This window comes from Nicotiana attenuata, unplaced genomic scaffold (genome assembly GCF_001879085.1).
Source record: "Nicotiana attenuata strain UT unplaced genomic scaffold, NIATTr2, whole genome shotgun sequence".
NCBI classification, from domain to species: domain Eukaryota; kingdom Viridiplantae; phylum Streptophyta; class Magnoliopsida; order Solanales; family Solanaceae; genus Nicotiana; species Nicotiana attenuata.
In genome coordinates, this window is record NW_017670525.1 from 185,388 (window position 1) to 203,827 (window position 18,440).

The 18,440-nt window shown below is 37.5% G+C and overlaps 1 protein-coding gene across 1 annotated transcript in view; it reads left to right on the forward strand.

Moving 5' to 3' along the window:
• Nucleotides 1–18,440, forward strand: part of LOC109240560 — a 27,506-nt gene that overhangs the window by 5,441 nt on the left and 3,625 nt on the right. Inside the window, exons 2-12 of the mRNA XM_019407213.1 lie at nt 6,099–6,185; nt 6,342–6,434; nt 6,596–6,672; nt 7,702–8,248; nt 11,025–11,124; nt 11,219–11,328; nt 11,440–11,526; nt 15,302–15,427; nt 15,684–15,821; nt 15,938–15,985; nt 16,422–16,523. Coding sequence (XP_019262758.1) covers nt 6,099–6,185; nt 6,342–6,434; nt 6,596–6,672; nt 7,702–8,248; nt 11,025–11,124; nt 11,219–11,328; nt 11,440–11,526; nt 15,302–15,427; nt 15,684–15,821; nt 15,938–15,985; nt 16,422–16,523 — 1,515 coding nt within the window. The remainder of the gene's footprint in view (nt 1–6,098; nt 6,186–6,341; nt 6,435–6,595; nt 6,673–7,701; nt 8,249–11,024; nt 11,125–11,218; nt 11,329–11,439; nt 11,527–15,301; nt 15,428–15,683; nt 15,822–15,937; nt 15,986–16,421; nt 16,524–18,440) is intronic.

Below are 18,440 nucleotides of genomic sequence, written 5' to 3' on the forward strand. Positions count from 1 at the left end.
GACAAGAGATGTGGAAGTGTGTTAAACTCACATCAAGGCTGCTACTCAACAATATGTATGCTTGAGACTTGAGAGCCTTCAGTAGAATTTCAGGCGGGGTTTCACAGGAGTTTATGGCCCACATACCAACGCTGAGAGGGATGACTTTTGGCTGGAATTGGGGGCAGTAAGGGTATATGGAGTGACCAACAGGTTATTGGAGGAGACTTCAATGTATGCAAATTTGTGAATGAAAGATTTAATTGCAATAGAAGAACCAAAGCTATGAGAAGCTTTTCTGAAACTATCTCAGATCTTCACTTGATTGTTATACCATTACAAGGGGCACAATATACATGGGCAGGGGGAGAAAGTAATTTGTAGGCCTCAAGAATCGACAGGTTTCTTATCTCTACAGAAAATGGAAGTTTTAATACCATAAGTAACTGGCAATACCGAAGCCTATTTCAGATCCCAGACCTCTACTGTTGGAAAGTCGAGATTGGGACTTAACTTCATCATACTTCAAATTTGAGAATATGTGGCTTCAACATCCCGCCAAGAAAAAGTGCAACACCAATAAATCCATGAGATATTATTTGTAAAAAGATTGGAGGGTTCCTAGATTTGGTGACGGGATGGTGGCAGGGCTATATGATTAATGGCAGTTCAGATTTTTTATTCATTCAGAAATTGAGGAATCTCAAAAAAGATATCACCAAATGGAACAAGTCTATGGAAAGTTGGAGACAAGAAGAAGCAGGATTTTGGATGAATTAGCAGTTCTAGAACAGGCAACAGAAAACAAAGTTTCAGCTCAACCTGAGAAACAAAGTTTTTTGAATCTGAAAATGGAGCTGATGGAGATTGCTAAGGTTGAAGAAACCTCATGGAGACAAAAGTCAAGATGTCTATGGTTAAAAGAAGGTGATAGGAACACAAGGTACTTTTAAAAATAACAAAGTCCCACAGGAATTCAACACAATAGATGAGCCCAAAATAGACAGTCAAATTATCGAGGGAAGACATTTGATCAATGAGGAGATCTTGAGTTATTACCAGAATCTCTACACCGAACATGAAGGGTGGAGGCCCACTACCAGCTTTGAGGAAGTAGCCAGTCTCACAAAGGAAGATAGATAGATGCTTGAAAAAGCTTTTGAAGAGGAAGAAGTGCATGCTGTCATACAAGCTTGCGCCCTAGATAAAGCCCCAGGGCCAGGTGGCTTCACCATGACTTTTTTTAAAAAATATGGGAGTTCAAACCAGAAATCATGAGTGCTCTCAATCATTTTCACCAGCAATGCTACATGATGAGGTCATGTAGTGCTACCTTCATTGCTTGCTTTGATACCTAAAAAGAAATGAGCTATTGAACTCAGGGACTATAGGCCGATAAACCTTATTAGCAGTGTTCACAAGATTGTGTCTAAGTTTTTGGCTGAGAGATTGAAGTTAGTGATTGCAAACTGGTTTTTCGCCATCAAAATGCCTTCATCAAACAAAGATTACTGATGCAACACTTATAGTTAATGAGGTATTAGACTGGAGGACCAAAACTGGAGAACCAGGGGTTATTGGCAAACTGGATATTGAGAAAGCCTTTGATCAATTGAATTGGTCCTACCTAATAGCTATTCTGAAGAAGATGGGTGTTGGCAACAAATGGATTAAGTTGATCAATTATAGCATCACCACTATCAAATACTCAGTTTTGATCAACAAAACACATGTGGGTTTCTTCTCTCCTCAAAAAGGGATCAGACAAGGTGATCCACTCTCTCCCTTTCTGTTCATATTAGCAATGGAAGATCTTAGTAAGATCTTGAAAAGGCTAGGCAAATGGAGTGGATACAAGATTTCAGAGTTGGTATAAATAGTGGGAATACAATCTCTATTTCTCCCCTTCTGTATGTTGATGACACATTGATATTTTGTGATGCAGATAAGACACAAATCCTTTACTTGAATCTCACGTTCCTACTTTTTGAAGCTCTATCAGTATTACAAATTAACATGAGGAAACATGTCATCTATTCGGTCAATAATATGCTCAATGTAGGGGTGCTGGAAAGAATCATGGGTTGCAGCATAGGAACATTACCTACCATCTATTTAGGCCTCCTATTTGGAGCCAAGTTCAAAAATTGTGATATTTGGAATGGTGTGGTTGAAAAATTTGAAAAGAGATTGGCTTCCTGGCAAATGCAGTATTTATCTATGGGGAATACTAACTCTCATAAGTGGTGTGCTTGACACTATACCAATCTATTATACGTCTTTGTTTCCTATTCCTAGCAAGGGCTTAAGCAATTAGATAAAATCAGGAGGGATTTTCTCTAGGAAGGTACCATCAGTTCTCATAAATTCCATTTGATTAAATGGGATAAACTCACACTGCTAAAATGTAAGGGAGGTTTGGGGGTCAAAATTTAGCCATCCACAACAAGTGTCTAATGAAATGGCTATGGAGGTATGGTACACGTGAATCAAGTCTCTGGAAGGAAGTGATCAATGCTAAACATGGGAAAAGGGACAACTGGAGCACTAAAATTGCCAACTCTCCATACGGAGTTAGCCCTTGGAAGTACATCAGCGAGCTGGGAGAATTCTTCCAAAATATTCATTTTAAACCAGGGAATGGAGTGCACATCAGGTTTTGGAAAGACAAATGGCTCAATAATTCTGCACTCATAGAAGACTATCCTAACATTTTCCACATTGCCTTGGACAAGAACTCTTCAATAGCTTAGACTAGAAGCAACAACAATTGGGATCTGCACCTTAGAAGGTCTGTTCAAGACTGAGAAATAGAGAGTTTGATGGAATTGCTGGCAAAAGTGGAGAGCTACAACATCGATGAAGATCTTTCAGACACCATGTGCTGGGGTAGCAAGAGCATTTTCACCGTCAAAGAATGCTACAAGAATATGTGCACTCAAAATTAAATGCTTGATGCATGGCCCTGGAAATTGATAGGGAGGACAAAGTTACCTATTAAAGTTATCTTCTTTAATTGGATTGCCATACATGAAGCTTGTCTAACACAAGATAACCTTAATAGAATAGGATTTCAGCTGGTCAATAGATGTTACTATGTAGGAGTAATCAGGAAATTGTCAACATTTACTCTTACACTGTCTAGTAGCCACTGACATTTGGAACATGTTCTACTGTACTTTTGGCTTGAGTTGGGTCATGCTACAGAGTTTGAGACAGGCACACATTAGTTGGAGTTCACGGGAAGTTGATGAAGCCGTCAAAAAAGTCTTGATGATCCATGCTACTATTTGTTGGTGTTTATGGACTGAGAGAAATAAAAGATGTTCCAATGGCATCTCAACTTCAAATCACTCTCTTCAAGTTAAAGCTAAATGCTTACTTCATTTTTTAAGTTGGACCAAGCTGTCCCCAGTAATTAGCACTAGATAGTTTTTGGATTTTGTTAGTGCTCTATTCTTAGATTGACTTTTGCTAGGAGCTACCTACACTCTTTTGTCTTTTGTCTCTTGTAATTATGCTCCTTATAACTTTGCATCTTCTTGATGCCTTATTAATGAACACCTTACTTCTTAAAAAAAGAAAAAAAAACAATAGGAAAATAAGATAATTGAAGCAAACGAAACAACATGAAGTAAAAGAGACCTAAAGAATAGGAAAATACAAGAGTGCTACTAATACTACTGGTAAGTAAAAGGGGAACTCCCGACTACCTACTAACCTTCTGCCCTAATTCTCGACCTCCACTTTCTCCTATCAAGGGTCATGTCCTCGGTAAGATGGAGCAGTGCAATGTCCTGCCTAATCACCTCTCCCCGTTGCTTCTTAGGCCTACCTCTACCTGTCCTCAAACCTGCCATGGCCAACCTATCACACCTTCCAACAGAAGTGTCTGTGCTTCCCTCTTCACGTGCCCGAACTATCTCAGTCGCGATTCCCGCATCTTGTCCTCTACGGGGCCGCTCTCACTTTGTCCCGAATAACTTCATTTCTAATCTTATCGCTTTTGGTATGCCTACGCATCCATTTCAGATCCATCACATTCAATCAAGAACGAGAAAAAAACTATGTTGCTCGAACTCTCCGAAAATAACGATGGGTGCGTGCCGGAACCTCCAAAAATAGTGCATTTTTGAAGGATCCGACACGGGTACGACAACTGTTTTAGAGAGTCCGCGCAACAAAAAATGCCATGGATAATATAGGTACACTTATTATACATCATTCAACCAATTTTATCCATATTAAATATGAACAAGTCAGATAATATATCCATTTTTGCCTAACCATATTCAACCCGCCAATATTCGGTTCGACTCGCCCATTTGCCCGGGGTGTTCCGTCTCGTTTTTTCTTGGCTGTCACGAAACAACAACAACAACAACAACATACCCAGTAAAATCCCAGTAGTGGAGTTTGGGGAGAGTAGAGTGTACACAGGCCTTACCCCTACCCCGAAGAGGGTAGAGAGTTTGTTTCCGGGAGACTCTCGGCTCAACAGGAAATGTTGAATATATCTGGCAAAGAACATATATAAATTGGCATTCAAGTAGACCGGGGATACCATGGTTCAAATATCATGGTGGCTAAAAATTTAGGTGATTTCTTCCCATCTGTGTAAACCTTGGTGAACAGAATTACTGAGTACTTGGTACTTGTGCTGGTAGCAGGTAGCAGGTACTCGGTGGATTAGTTAAGGTGAAGGCAAGCTGATTCAGAACCATTGTTAAACATACAAACACACACACATGAATATATTAGTAATTAGGAGTAGAGAATTATAGTTTTTTTTTTTTTGATTTGCACCGGGTGTCCGAGTCTCTAAGAGCCCCGACTAATCCCGGGGGTGCACAGGCCCTCGGCAAGGAGTTTCCTGCAAGTGCACCACGATTAATTCAGGTTTTACCCAGTCCGATGGCCCTCAGAAATTGTTTGCACCCAGGAGTAGAGAATTATAGTTTTAGTATAAGAAAAATAGTTGCCAAATATGGCATAGAAAGGTAATATAGCTTACCGGCTCTTGAACTTGATTAACATAGTTTTTTACTTTTTGCTTCTTTGTTTCATTGAATTGCAATTTTTCAACTCCTTTGTCTATATTGTTTGTATTTATAGTTATTTTTCTTGTATTTACATGTATATTGTTTGTGTTAACGCGCTTTGTTTGTCTTCTTGTGCCTATGATCCCACATATCTTGACGCTTTTCTACACCTTTCGTCTTTGACCACACTTTTTCGCAATTATTATTGATGTTTGGCTAAGTCATGCATAACCTCGTGTATGGTATCACTGTAATACATCCTTGTTAGTTATGCCCAAGAGAGAAAAGTTTGCTGCTTCTTTTTTGCATTACCTTACTATTCTGAATGTGATGTCTTTTTATGTGTCTTTCCATTGTCTTTCTCTGAACTGTGCACTGTTTGAGTATATATGGCAGTTAGTGATCGTTTACTCTTAGAAATAAGTATTTCAAAAAAAATTCTGCAAAGATGAAACAAATTACTCCCTCCGTTTCAATTACACGGAGTTTAAGAAAAGAAAGAAGACTTTTGAACTTGTGGTGTAAAATGAGGCACATATATTTTGTGTGGCTATAAATCATTGCAAAAAGGTAAATTGTTTCCAAATAGGGAAAGGGGTCATTCTTTTTGGCACGGACTAAAAAGGAAATAGATTCACATAAATTGAAATGGAGGGAGTAATAGTTATGAGGGACTTTCTATTGTTTTCCTGTAAACCATGTGCTGTAGTATATGGGCCGGTAGTGATCTCTGTGGTTAGGGTTATTCTTTCTAATATCATTTTTTGATAATCTTTCAATTGTTTCCTTATAGAAAAATCATTTTTCATAAAGATAAGTATTTCAAATATTTTGACTGTAGAAGAACAATTTAAAATTGGAAATAGTGAAACTTGCAAGGATGGCTTTTGTCAGAGTTGATGTTGGAAATCTATTGATACCACTTTGCTACCCAAGAATGATATACTCATGCGGTCATGCCTATGCTGCCATGCTTGCTTGTTATGAATTATTATCTGAGATTCTTTCGAGCACTAGTTTGCTCATGCAGGAAGGTTCTTTGATAAATTCTACGCTAATAATCAATGCCCTTTATAGGGACAACCTGCTGATAAGGAAGTCAAGGATGCTCCTCCTGGAAATCGTTTAAATGCTGTGATCGAAAAGATTGAACGCCTATATGTGGTATGCATTTGTTGTTTACTCTTTGTTATACGCCTATATATATGTATGTGCGTGTGTGTGTGTATTGAAAGACTCTTCCTGCCATCTGCATGATCTCTTTTTGCTTAGTCTTATTATTTTGCACTTGATCTGCTAATTACTCATTATGTCTTTTAGGGCAAACAAAGTGATGACGAGGAAGATCTTAATGATTTCCCAGATGATGATGAATATGACACTGAAGATTCTTTCATAGATGATACTGAGCTGGTTGGTCACATCATGTTCTTTAACTTTATCTACCTTATACGAATATCTATTGTTTTGTGTTATATCCTAATGATTTTTATAAGCCTCGTGAATCTTTTATGGAACTTTGTGCAGATGACTTTATATGTTGTAGTCAAAATACCTTGTTTCTTGTTATGCAGGATGAGTATTTTCAGGTTGATAACTCAGCAATAAAGCATGACGGGTTCTTTGTCAATCGCGGAAAGTTGGAGCGCATGTGAGTTTTCTTCTTTGATTTTTTTGGCATTGCATTCTTGCACTTCCTTGTGGCTTAATTGTTGGTTATAAGTGGTGAAGCTTATAACAGTTAAATCATTTTCTTCTTCCTCCATTTTTGTCGAGAGGCAGCATCCGAATAGAACTGCTACTCCTTCTCCACCCTGCCAAAGAATACAGCAAAAAGATTTGCTACAAAAACCTGGTTTTCAAATCTGAAAATACGAGGTACAAAAAAAACTGAAAGAATTTCAACTATTTCAAAAAACAAAGCATGTGTGCTAAAGTGACACAAATGAAGCAGTTTAGAATAAATATATTCCACCAAAGAGTACATATTCGATTAGCATTGTAAGCGGTGCGAGGCTTACCTAGAGAATTAAATTGTCTTTGTTAGTTCCAAATGAAAATGTCTTTCTTTCTTTACTTTCTTTATTTTTGTTAAATAACTTATCATTTTATAAGTATCAATTTTGGGATATCTTTGTTTCTGTAAGTGTAAATTGGCTGTTAATATCATCCGTTGAGGGAACCTACTGAACTACTTGCAATTTTGAATGTTTACTTTTGTTTAAACCAAGTATTGACCAAACTGTTGGTTTCCTATGGTTTAAACTACATCTCTTTGCCAATGAAATTCTTTCCTCTTTTTAGTTTCCCCTTGTCCACTAGGTTATGTTTTCTCCTATGATTCAGAAATTCAGATCTTTGTTTCTTATGGGACTTTTAGTTCTTTGTATCGATTCATGTGCCCTTATTCTCTCCCTCATTAATAAGTGTTTGTTTATCAAATTGGCCCATTATTTCAGTTTCAAATTTGAAATATGGAATTTGAAGTTTGAAAAACACGTTCAACTGTGTTTTCATGTCCAAACACAACTTCAACTTTAATATCCTTTTTCAACTTAACGTCAAATACTACTGTTCCAAATATCAACCAATCCATGTCCAAATGCCTATAATGGATTCTTCTTTTCATTTGGTTTGTCATTTCAATTTGGAGCTTGTAATTGACATGATTTTCTCTTAGTGAACTAGCGTCACCAAAGAACCAGCAACCAAAAAAGCGGAGAAGAAAAGATCTGGCAAAAAGCCATGTTGGGGACGATGATGGACATAGTCCAAGTAAACCTGTAAAAGTAGGAAAGAAGGCTGGCAAACCAGTACCAGTTGTTATCGGATCTTCTCACCCATCTCATGGTGTCACTTTGCAAAATGTATCCCATGAAGGAGAAAAATTCCTGAATCAGTTGAATGCTTCTGAAATACCGATAACAAAGAAAGTTGCAGATACCCAAAGTATGCTGGAGCAACCTCCATCAGTATCATTGCGTGGTGATTCTGCACAAGAAAAAGACTTTGACCAGCAGAAAATTGGAGTTATCCAATCCAAGAATCTAGATGGTTCTGAAATATCTGGGAATTCTACTCAGAGGCATGACAAAAATTCTTATGCTCAAGAGAGAACTGTTGTGGGAAGACCGGTTAACGTTTCTGATGGAGTAGATCAATCTGTTCAGCGGCGTGATGAAAAGTTTAACGTCAGTGGTGAGGGCAAGAACTCAGTTCAGACTATGGTGAGCTGTTTACTCTCTACACTAGTGCGTTTCTTTGCTATCTGCCAAATGTTTGATAACATGAATCATTATGCCATGGTATTTCTGTATCGATTTCTATCAACATGCAACGGTAATGATTGCTGGAGAGCATTACAGAAAGAAACTCTTTTCTAGGTCATATTCTAGGTAGGGATAGGCGGATAGCACTTGTTCATGACCAGATGAAGCCTTTGAAATGTTTACAAGGAAGTTAAGCTGCACCGTTATGAGCCAAATAATGTCAAAAGATGTTAGAAAAAGTATGCTTCCATGTAATCTTAGGGTCTTCTATGGCATTAGCAAAAGTTTTTCATCCTTCACCTGAGCTTAACGGTCTTTCCAAAGTCAAAGCGGTTGCCTCCGGAAAGATGCTAAATATGCCTTCACCATTACACTTTTATACATTGGAGAAAACTAAATAAGTGTTGATAAAAAGGACCTTGGGCCTAACTCACCATCAAAAGGTAGTTCAAGAGGTGAATACTTTGTTTGATAAGGTAAATCAATTTTTATTTAATAAACGGGCAAAGCTGTTATACAAGAAGTACACACCAAAGAGTAGAAAATCCACAAAAAGAGATGGTTTTCTGCAAAAGCACCCAATCATTATCTATATAACAAGGAAACTCGTGGGTGCACCAAAAGGAAATAAGGGATAAGATATTACTATGTATCTTTACAAATTTCATCTCTACACCCTCAAAAGCTCTCCTACTTCTTTCTTCAAGAGGTGATGATTATCCATGAACACACAAACAAACTACAATTCATACCCTTAATAACTGTGAGATTAGAACATCCTCGCACGCTTAGGATTAGACGTTTGGAGTGTGGATAATATAACATAGGGGCTTAGCATTGGGAAGACCACATAATAAACAAAGAACCATTAGGTAGACCACTATCAGGGATGGCTCTGGCTTTATAACATAATAGAGTAAATGGACTTTATGTGCTCTAACAACTTAAGCTCTTTGATGAGATGGACACACAATTTAACATGGTTTGGAGGTCTTGGTTACCGCTATTATTAGAAAGAATTTCCTCGGCTTGGCTAAAACAATAGTCGGGCCTGCATGTCAGGGGCATATGATGAAGACATAATTATGTAATTAAAAGTTTGATCTCTAACATATTAGGTTTTAGATTAGATAGTTACATAATTCAACAATAAATATTACTCCCTCCGTTTCATATTATTTGAGGTAGTTTGACTCGGCACGGAGTTTAAGAAAAAAGAAGACTTTTGAAACTTGTGGTCTTAAAAGCTTAAGGGGTAAAAGGTTCGTGGGGCCATGCCATTTGTGTGGCTATAAAAGCTTCTCATTAAGGGCAAAAAAGGTAAAATGAAGAGTTTAAAGTTGAATTATTTCCAAATTTTGGAAATGTGTCATTTGTTTTGGAACAGACTAAAAAGGAAAGTACCTCATTTAATATGAAACGGAGGGAGTACATAATAATCGGCATCGCTGGCCCACAAGAATTTCTCGGTATCAAGAAGTATGCGTAATAATCAAGAAGAGCCAGCACCCAGGGCTTTGGTCTAGTAGTAAGAGCAACGTGCAATATGTGGATTAGTCGCACATCATGGGTTTGAACCATGCTTTAGACAAAAGCCTGGCATTTAAACGGAGAAGCGTAGAGGAGCGCCCCGGTTATCCACCGAGCTTCGAACCGTGTGCCATTGACCCTCAGGGATTTCTCCATTATCAAAAAATAAATAAATATGAAAACCTTCTAAAGTCCTTTTTTCCCTCTACTCAGTTTGCCTTGCGACTACCATAAAATTTTAGTAGTAGTTAAAATCTAAGCTGCGCGGACTCTTTGATTTTGGTGCCGTCCCCGTCCCGATACGAGACGGGAACGGGAGCGAGAGAGGGATACGTTCCGGATTCGGTCAACTGACTTCGGACAATCGACAAATTTGGGAGAAAAATTAATATTTTGATTTCTTAAAATAAAAAATAAAACAAATTTAGGAGAATGAAAGATTGAATTCTACAATATTCATGGAAGTTTTTCACAGAATATCTCTCAAAATTTACAATATTTTTATAGCTCTATTTTTTATTCGCCGAATCCCCGCACCCGTATCCATATCCGGATCCGTATCCCCGAATCTTAAAATTTAGATTTTGCCGAATCCGATACTAGGTCCACGTATCGGACACCGGCACCCGAGTCCGAGCAACTTAGGTTAAAATTAAAGATATAAGTATACATCACAATCAAGAATACATTTTATATGTTTCCTCTCTACTCAGTTGGTTTGCCTTGTGGCTACCCGAGATCTGTAGAAGTTGCTTAAATGAAGGTATAAATTTAGAGAGTGCAGTGTTTCTTTAAATGAGTACAATGTTTCAGAACTTTAAAAGTAATTGCTGGCTATTCTTTAGCAGCTTGAAATTGTTGCCTTGACTCTAATGAAACAAGAATCTAAATACTTGAGCAAATTTGCTTCCACTTCATATAAGAATTGGAAATAGACATGCCCGTTGTGTTTTTAGATATTCTGTATCCTTTTGACCAATTAAAAAAAAAAAAGATTCTGTATCCTTTTTTAATCATCTCAAGTGTGTGATTCATTTCTTATTTTATAATGTTATTGATATTTTTCTCTTTCTATCTATGTCTGTTTCTCTATGTGCGTGTCTGAATCTTATATGGTGCAGGCTTAAAAGGTCATATCTGAGATTCCCATTAAACTTTTATTCTTGCTGTAACTGACGCTCAGCTGCTGCCTAAAACTATGCAGAAAGGTCCTGCCATGCAGCGAAAGGAAGGATCTAGTGGTAGACCAAAAGGTACAGTGCTTGAGAAGGCCATCAGGGATTTGGAGAAAATTGTTGCAGAATGTACGCCCAAAACCTCTGATATATGTTTTTTAATCAGTGATAATTCATTTTCTTATAGATTGGTCATCTATTTCAATTTATGAAAATATCACAGCGAGGCCACCAAATATGGAGGTTCAGGATGCTGATAATTCATCCCAGGCTATCAAAAGGAGGTTACCACCTGAAGTAAAGCAGAAGCTGGCTAAAGTTGCCAGATTGGCGGTATAGACTAAGCTTTATGGTCTAATTCATTTTATCCTTACTGATTGACGTATTGATGTTATAGTCCATCACATGCTTATTAAATCCAAATATTTCCATTGATGGTTGCAGCAAGCTAGTCATGGAAAAATATCCCAGGACTTAATTAATCGCTTAATGAGTATTGTTGGCCACTTGATACAACTTCGCACATTGAAGGTATTTTTGTTTAACATTTGAATCTTCTAGGTAGAGTTCATTTTCACGCTCACATTGCATTGAGTACAAGCTATATCTATTTCGATTTATTCTGACTATCTATTTCAAAAATTATGCCATATCTCAATTATGTAATGGAGATCTGCGAGGTTGTTTTAGCAGTTGATCGTAGTGATGGTTTCTTTCTCTATCTTGGTTTCATATCTTCATTGGAAGGCAATAATACATCCAAAATCTTGTAATGCATAATCTTAGAATCCATCATAGTTGTGAAGCTGGAAGAGACGTAGAATCAGATCCATTGTCAAATGTGATCTATTGCTGATCTGTTTCAATCTGAGAGCTCAAGACCAGCCTGATCTCTCATAGCGCTATTGTTTACTACTGATAAAGCCCTTACCCCTCACATGACTAACTTGGTTAAAAAAGTGGAAAGCTAAGTTGCTCGAGTTCCTACCACTAACTTTTGACAATTATGTGGCTAGTTGGTCTTTTCACTATCCGTCACTTTCCAGCTGGTATCCTATGTTCTCTCTTTCCAACACTGAAAGCAACACTTAAAACATTATTTACTTTGAATTCGAACAATTTCCATTTGACTCGTTGCAAATCTTGATGAGTGTGTTACAATTTCTGGATATATTTTTATGGGCTTGTTTATATTCAATGCTGGTGTGTGTAAGTATCCAGTAAGGATATGCATTTTTTTTGTTGTCAATTTTCAGTTTACTTTGAGAAATCTGCATGAAGTACCCATACTCATGTTACAGCCATTTACCATGGGCACGTCAAGATAAATGAAGAATCTATTTTTATCCACTGTACCTTCTTGATTCCATCAATGAAACTACTTTACAAAAAAAAAAAGTAAATTCTTCCTTCAGTCCCACTTTATATGATACTCTTTCATTTTAGGACATTTCGAAATGTTTGACACTATCCACTAATAATATTATTCCGTACAAGTTTTACAATTTCATTTTGATCAAGAAAGATCTTTATTAGTCCATCCAGAGGATGCGAGAATATTCAATTATAAAAGTATGAGGCCCTCAACCATCATTTAAAGAACCAACAAAATCTATCATCCGGTTAGGAGGTGTGGAAACGACACCTTGAGTAGCACTTCTCCATAACTGTACAAAATTTCATGCCAAAAGGAGTTGTTAGTCCAACAGATTTGTAGGTTACAAGGTGGTGAAGTTCATCAGGAGTTGAGGTTTAGGAGAAACTTAGTGGACTTGGAGGTCCCAGAATATATAAATTTGATTGTTTTGCTTCACAAACATATTACTGCACAATAGTCATGATGTTTTGAGATGGAGGGCAGAGAAAACTAGAGTTTTTCTATTAAGTCCTTTTATGTGCATCTTTTGGATATGGAGGAGTCCACTTTTCCACATCTCTCGGTATGGATCCCTAGGGTCCCGGGAAGAAGAAGAGGATTACCTGCGTAAGTAGGTGGTTCATGTGCAAAAATTCAGGAGAGAAATCGTGGGTCACCTCCTATTACATTGTTGGATTGCCTCGCACTTATGGTGGGAATTATTGTGTTGGTTTGGTCTTGGATGGGTGATGCCATGCATAATTAAAGATGTATTCTTTAGATGGGCTTTTGGCAGTCGTAAGAGAAAGAACATGGCGTAGGACGTCGTCCAATTAGCACTTATGTGGACTATTTGGAGGGAGAGAACTAGGAGAGTTTTCGGTGGAATAAAGAAGGATTTTGTTTATTTTAGGAATAGCCTGTTATCCCTTATTTCTTTTTGGTGCACTCGGGAGGTTACCTAGGTATAGAAGATTGTGTGTCATTTGTTGAAAAACATATTATTTTGTAGGGTTTTTACTTTTTTGTATATTTCTTGTATACATGTCTTTTTGTGCCATTTGTTACTCCCTCCGTTTCATATTAGATGAGGTAGTTTGACTCGGAACGGAGTTAAGAAAAAAGAAGAAGACTTTTGAAACTTGTGGTCTTAAAAGCTTAAGGGGTAAAAAGTTTGTGGGGCCATGACATTTATGTGGCGATAAAAGCTTCTCATTAAGGGTAAATGGGTAAAATGAAAGAGTTTAAAGTTGAATTATTTTCAAATTTAGAAATGTGTCATTTGTTTTGGAACAGACTAAAAAGGAAAGTACCTCATTTAATATGAAACGGAGGGAGTAATAATTTAAAAAAACATCATTTGCATTGTTCCATTCATTCCAACAAGAAGGATTTTCAAAACATCTACATTTCAACTGTGATATGCACAACTCCTTCCCATCAAGGCATTGTCCAGAAAAGCACAACCCAAAGATATGACCTAGTGGTCAATGAAATGGAAGGAATACCGTGAGGTTTTAGGTTCAAATCCCATCGGAGGCAAAAAGTCACTAGGCGATTTCTTCTCCAAACCTTGGTGGGCGAGTTACCTGTTACTTGTGCCGGTGGGAGATAGCAAGTACCCGGGTGGAATAGTCAGGTGTGTGCAAGCTGGCCCGAACACCACCTTCTTAAAATAATTTGTCCAGAAAAATGCAAGTAGTGATCTATTGCTATATATTTCTGTCTTCTTCACCTTCCATGAACCCCAAGCCCAACTATTAAAAGCTGTGTTTACTGCATATGGCGTCACCCATTGAATAGCATAAAGAGTGGAACATATTCCTAATGCTCCTAGTGACGACAGTGGAGAAATAAATGATTGATGTCTCTGCTTCTGTCTTGCATGTAAAACATCTACTGCAGAGTGTGAAACCTCTTTCCTTTATATTGTCATTGCTGAGGCAAGCTTCATAAAGTTCAATCCAGTTGAATAACATACGTTTACAAATTTTTTGAGACTTCAATTTCATTAGCTACTTAAATTTTAAGTTACGGTCTGATGTTTTCTCCTTTAAACTTACTTGCAATCGTTATTTTAGACATTTTTCACTATTACGGGATAATATGTAAGTCAAATTAATATCTCAATAAAGTCGTTTGGATTTTAATATCTCAATAAAGTCAAATTAATATCTCAATTAAGTCGTTTGGTTCTTTAGGAAAACTATATAATAAAGTCGTTTGGATTTTCATAAATTAGAAGAGATTCTCATTTAAAAAATTAGAAATACTAATTACCATTTTTCAGAAATACTAACATGGTTAAAAAACTCTTGTTGATTAGCAAATATTAGAGGTCTAAATGTGCCTGTAAGTAGTACCTTTATCTGCGAGCAAACGAGGCATTAGAGTGTTGAACTTGGTAGAATGAAATGTGAGTGTGAAGATGGATGTATATTTAATTAACAGATTTTCCTGAAACGGTGGTGTTTTTTTTGCAATATCTTGCGTCAGATGACAAACTGTTGCAATTAGAATTTGTTACATCGGACGAAGAAAGGAATGCTTAGGTAAATTCCTAACGGGTATTCAGCATTATAGTTGTGAAATCTGAAGGAGAATTATTTGTTTCAAGAATATTTAAAAGATGAAATTGGAAGAGAAATGCTGGGCAGCTCTAGTTTCATGGCAGATTGCTGTAAACTTCTTTCAGGTTATGTCTAATGCATACATCCACTTTTACATGTTGCAGTTTCATGTAAGCTTCAATGTGTAAACATGTTTTACCATCTTTCACGAGCTTGTGCCATGTTAGAGAAATTTATGATGGTTTTTGTCTATGTTCATATATATTGTGGTTTAATATTTCTCCCAATTAACTGTTACTATTGCTTCAAGTTGTTGGTGCTCTTTTTCCCGTCACTGTCTTAGAAATTATGATTGATCCGATATTTGTTCTGGTTGCAGAGGAATTTGAAAATCATGGTCAATATGGGACTGTCAGCGAAACAGGAGAAAGATAACAGGGTTCATCAAATAAAGAGGGAGGTCGCTGAGATGATTAAGTTGCGGATTCCATTGATGAAATCAAAGGTGTGACTTTGTAATAATATGCTTATATTTTGCCATGACTGCATGCTGTCTTTGCTAGCATTTGGGGGATTCAGGTCTTTCTATAAAGTTGTCATTGTTCCGTAGTGGTCGGGAAAAAAGAGTTCCATTTTTGTATAAGTGGATGTTTCAATGGGAAATCCTAAATCAAACTTCCCTTCCCGAGGTTGTTGGAGATTGTTTTATGAAAAAGAAATCTATAACATATCTTTTTACTGATGCTCGCGTGTGCTTGCAGTTACTTGAGCAACAGGCTGGAGCTTCTGATGACTTCCAAGAAGCAAGCGCTGAAGAGAAAGAAGCCTTTAAGAGAAAATACAGCATGGATGTTGCACTAGAAGACAAAATATGCGACCTTTATGATCATTTTGTTGAGGTGCTTTTGCCCCATCCCAACCCCCACCCCCATCGCCTCAAACTAAAATGTCCTTGACAAGATTGCTTCTTACTGGAACAGTGGATGTTGGAGATTTACTTGGTCTTTACTTGTAGGGGCTGGATGAAGATGCTGGTCCACAAGTCAGAAAGTTGTATGCAGAGGTTAGGGGACATGCGAATTTTACTATTTCTTTTAGAAAGAACACCAGGTTTTCTATGCTTGGTACTTATTCTGTGTCATGTGCTTCACTTCATTTGCAATTGGGGCATCTAGGAAATTTTAGTACTTTATGCAAACTACTTTCAAAGGCATCTGAAGGTAGACTCTTCACTCTACAGCACAAGTCCTCCCACCTGGGGGACAGCTTTTGGTGGATGCAAGAGTCTGTTCTCTATTGTGGTGGTCGTTTATTGATGTTCTTCTTAGATCCTTTAAATGACATTTTCCACTGCGGAACTCTGATGTAATATTCATGATTTTGGTCGTGAAAATGTGAACTAGGAGCTACTTTGGCATTATGGGGTTTTCCAAAATCTTCCTAGTTTTGCCTATGATGTTTCTTTAACTTTAATTGTTCTGTTTTGTTTTTTCATGCAGCTTGCAGGATTTTGGCCAAATGGCTTTATGGACAATCATGGTATTAAACGTGCTATATGTAGAGCAAAAGACAGAAGGAGAGCATTGCACGCCCGGCGTAAGGTAAAAATGCCCTGTTTGTCTAATTTCTCTCCTTAGTTTAGTTTATTAAGCATTTATCTTATAGCTCTTAAGCTGAGAGCGTGCATTCGCAGTGGAGCTCTGTTTTAGGTAAATGTATAAAATCAATTTGAGATAAGAACAGCATTCCCAGGAAGATATTGCTTAAACAGAAGAATGAACTGGGTGTTAGCTAAAAATTTCCAGTCAAAAAAGATTCGATCTTTTCCCTAAAAACATGCTTAAGGAATGAAATTGTACTAGAGAGAGGACAAAATGTAATAGGTGTGCTAATATTCTTTTGTGATTTCTAGTTTACCTAATAACAAATTGATTTGGCACAAAGATATAACCATTGAAAAAGTGTACCCTCAACTGTAGACCAAATAACTTCACATTCATCAAGTCCACTATCAAGCACGTGTAAGGAATTAATTGTACCACAGAGAGGAAAAGTAAACACGTGTGCTAATGTGCTTTAACTATTTCTATTTTCCTAATAACGAATAAGTTTTGGCTCATACAACAATATAACCATTGAATAAGTGTACCTTCAAGTCTAGACCAATTAACCTCGCTATCTCATTAAGTCCACTATCAAACACATCATACTTGAGAAAACAGATCACCTATATGCTTGCTCAATCAATTTTCAGTACAATGAATTTAGAAAAATAATGAAGGAATTTGACAGTTTTAAAGGCCTTCAGGACGTAGCTGACCTTTTGATAGCCAAACTAACTTGATTTCAGTTTGGAATCTGACAATCAATTTCTGGTAGATTTTTAGAAACTCAGAAGTTACAGTGTGGCATGACCACTCAGTAGTTTCTCTTTAGTTATTTAAAAAGAAAAAACTACTGTGTGGTCATGGTAGTTGTTAGAATAGTCATGTAAATAGGAGTAAATAAATAACCCTAATCCAATATATGTTAGGAGTAGGACATGTTATGTGTGTATATATATAGGGCTCATTGTAACATATGTATATACATCAATAATATATTTTCTCCCGTGCTTTCTCACATGGTATCAGAGCTTTAGTGAGAAACATATCGCTGTGCATCATTCCAGCGACTTCCGGGAAGAAAGAACTCAGTCACCGTGCAATTTTCCGGTGACCTAAGTGACTTATTGCGTCAAAGTCACTAATTAACAGTGTTGTGCAAAATCCAACACCACCACAAGGTTCCCAAGAGAGATCCGACCAAACCCCAGAAAAAAATCACCGGAAAATAGCCCTCCACGCGCCGTCACGCGCCTGTCGGAACTCTGCCGCCGGCGGCGCGTCTGTCCCACGCGCCGGCGCGTGAGGCCTCTTCCGGCCATTTTTCGGCTTCGCTTCTTCAGGACAGTTGGATCGCCCTGCAATTCCGAGCCTGTCCATATTTTTATTTTTTAATTCCGACCACTTTGAGTTTTTCCGGCGACTACACTGATTTTTCCGGCAGCTACAGTACTTTTTCGGCAAACACAGTGTTTTCTTCATCTGTCTCAGAGAATTTTCAGTTGATTCTTTTTTGTTATTTAGTGATAATCCAACCATGTCTTTGGGAGTCGATGCTTTCGGGTCTAGAAACCCGAGTTCTGGCAGTTCCGGTGTTATGATTACCTCAGAACCTTTAATGGGAGGTTCAAACTACTTAGATTGGGCTTCATCTGTCGAGTTGTGGTGTAAAGGTCAAGGAGTTCAAGATCATTTAACAAAAAAGGCTAGCGAAGGTGATGAAAAGGCCAAAACACAGTGGGAGAAGGTCGATGCTCAGTTATGTAGTATCCTGTGGCGATCTATTGATTCCAAGTTGATGCCCTTGTTCCGTCCATTCCAGACATGTTATTTAGTTTGGGAAAAGGCTCGTAATCTATACACTAATGACATATCTCGTTTCTATGATGTAATATCGCGAATGACAAGCTTGAA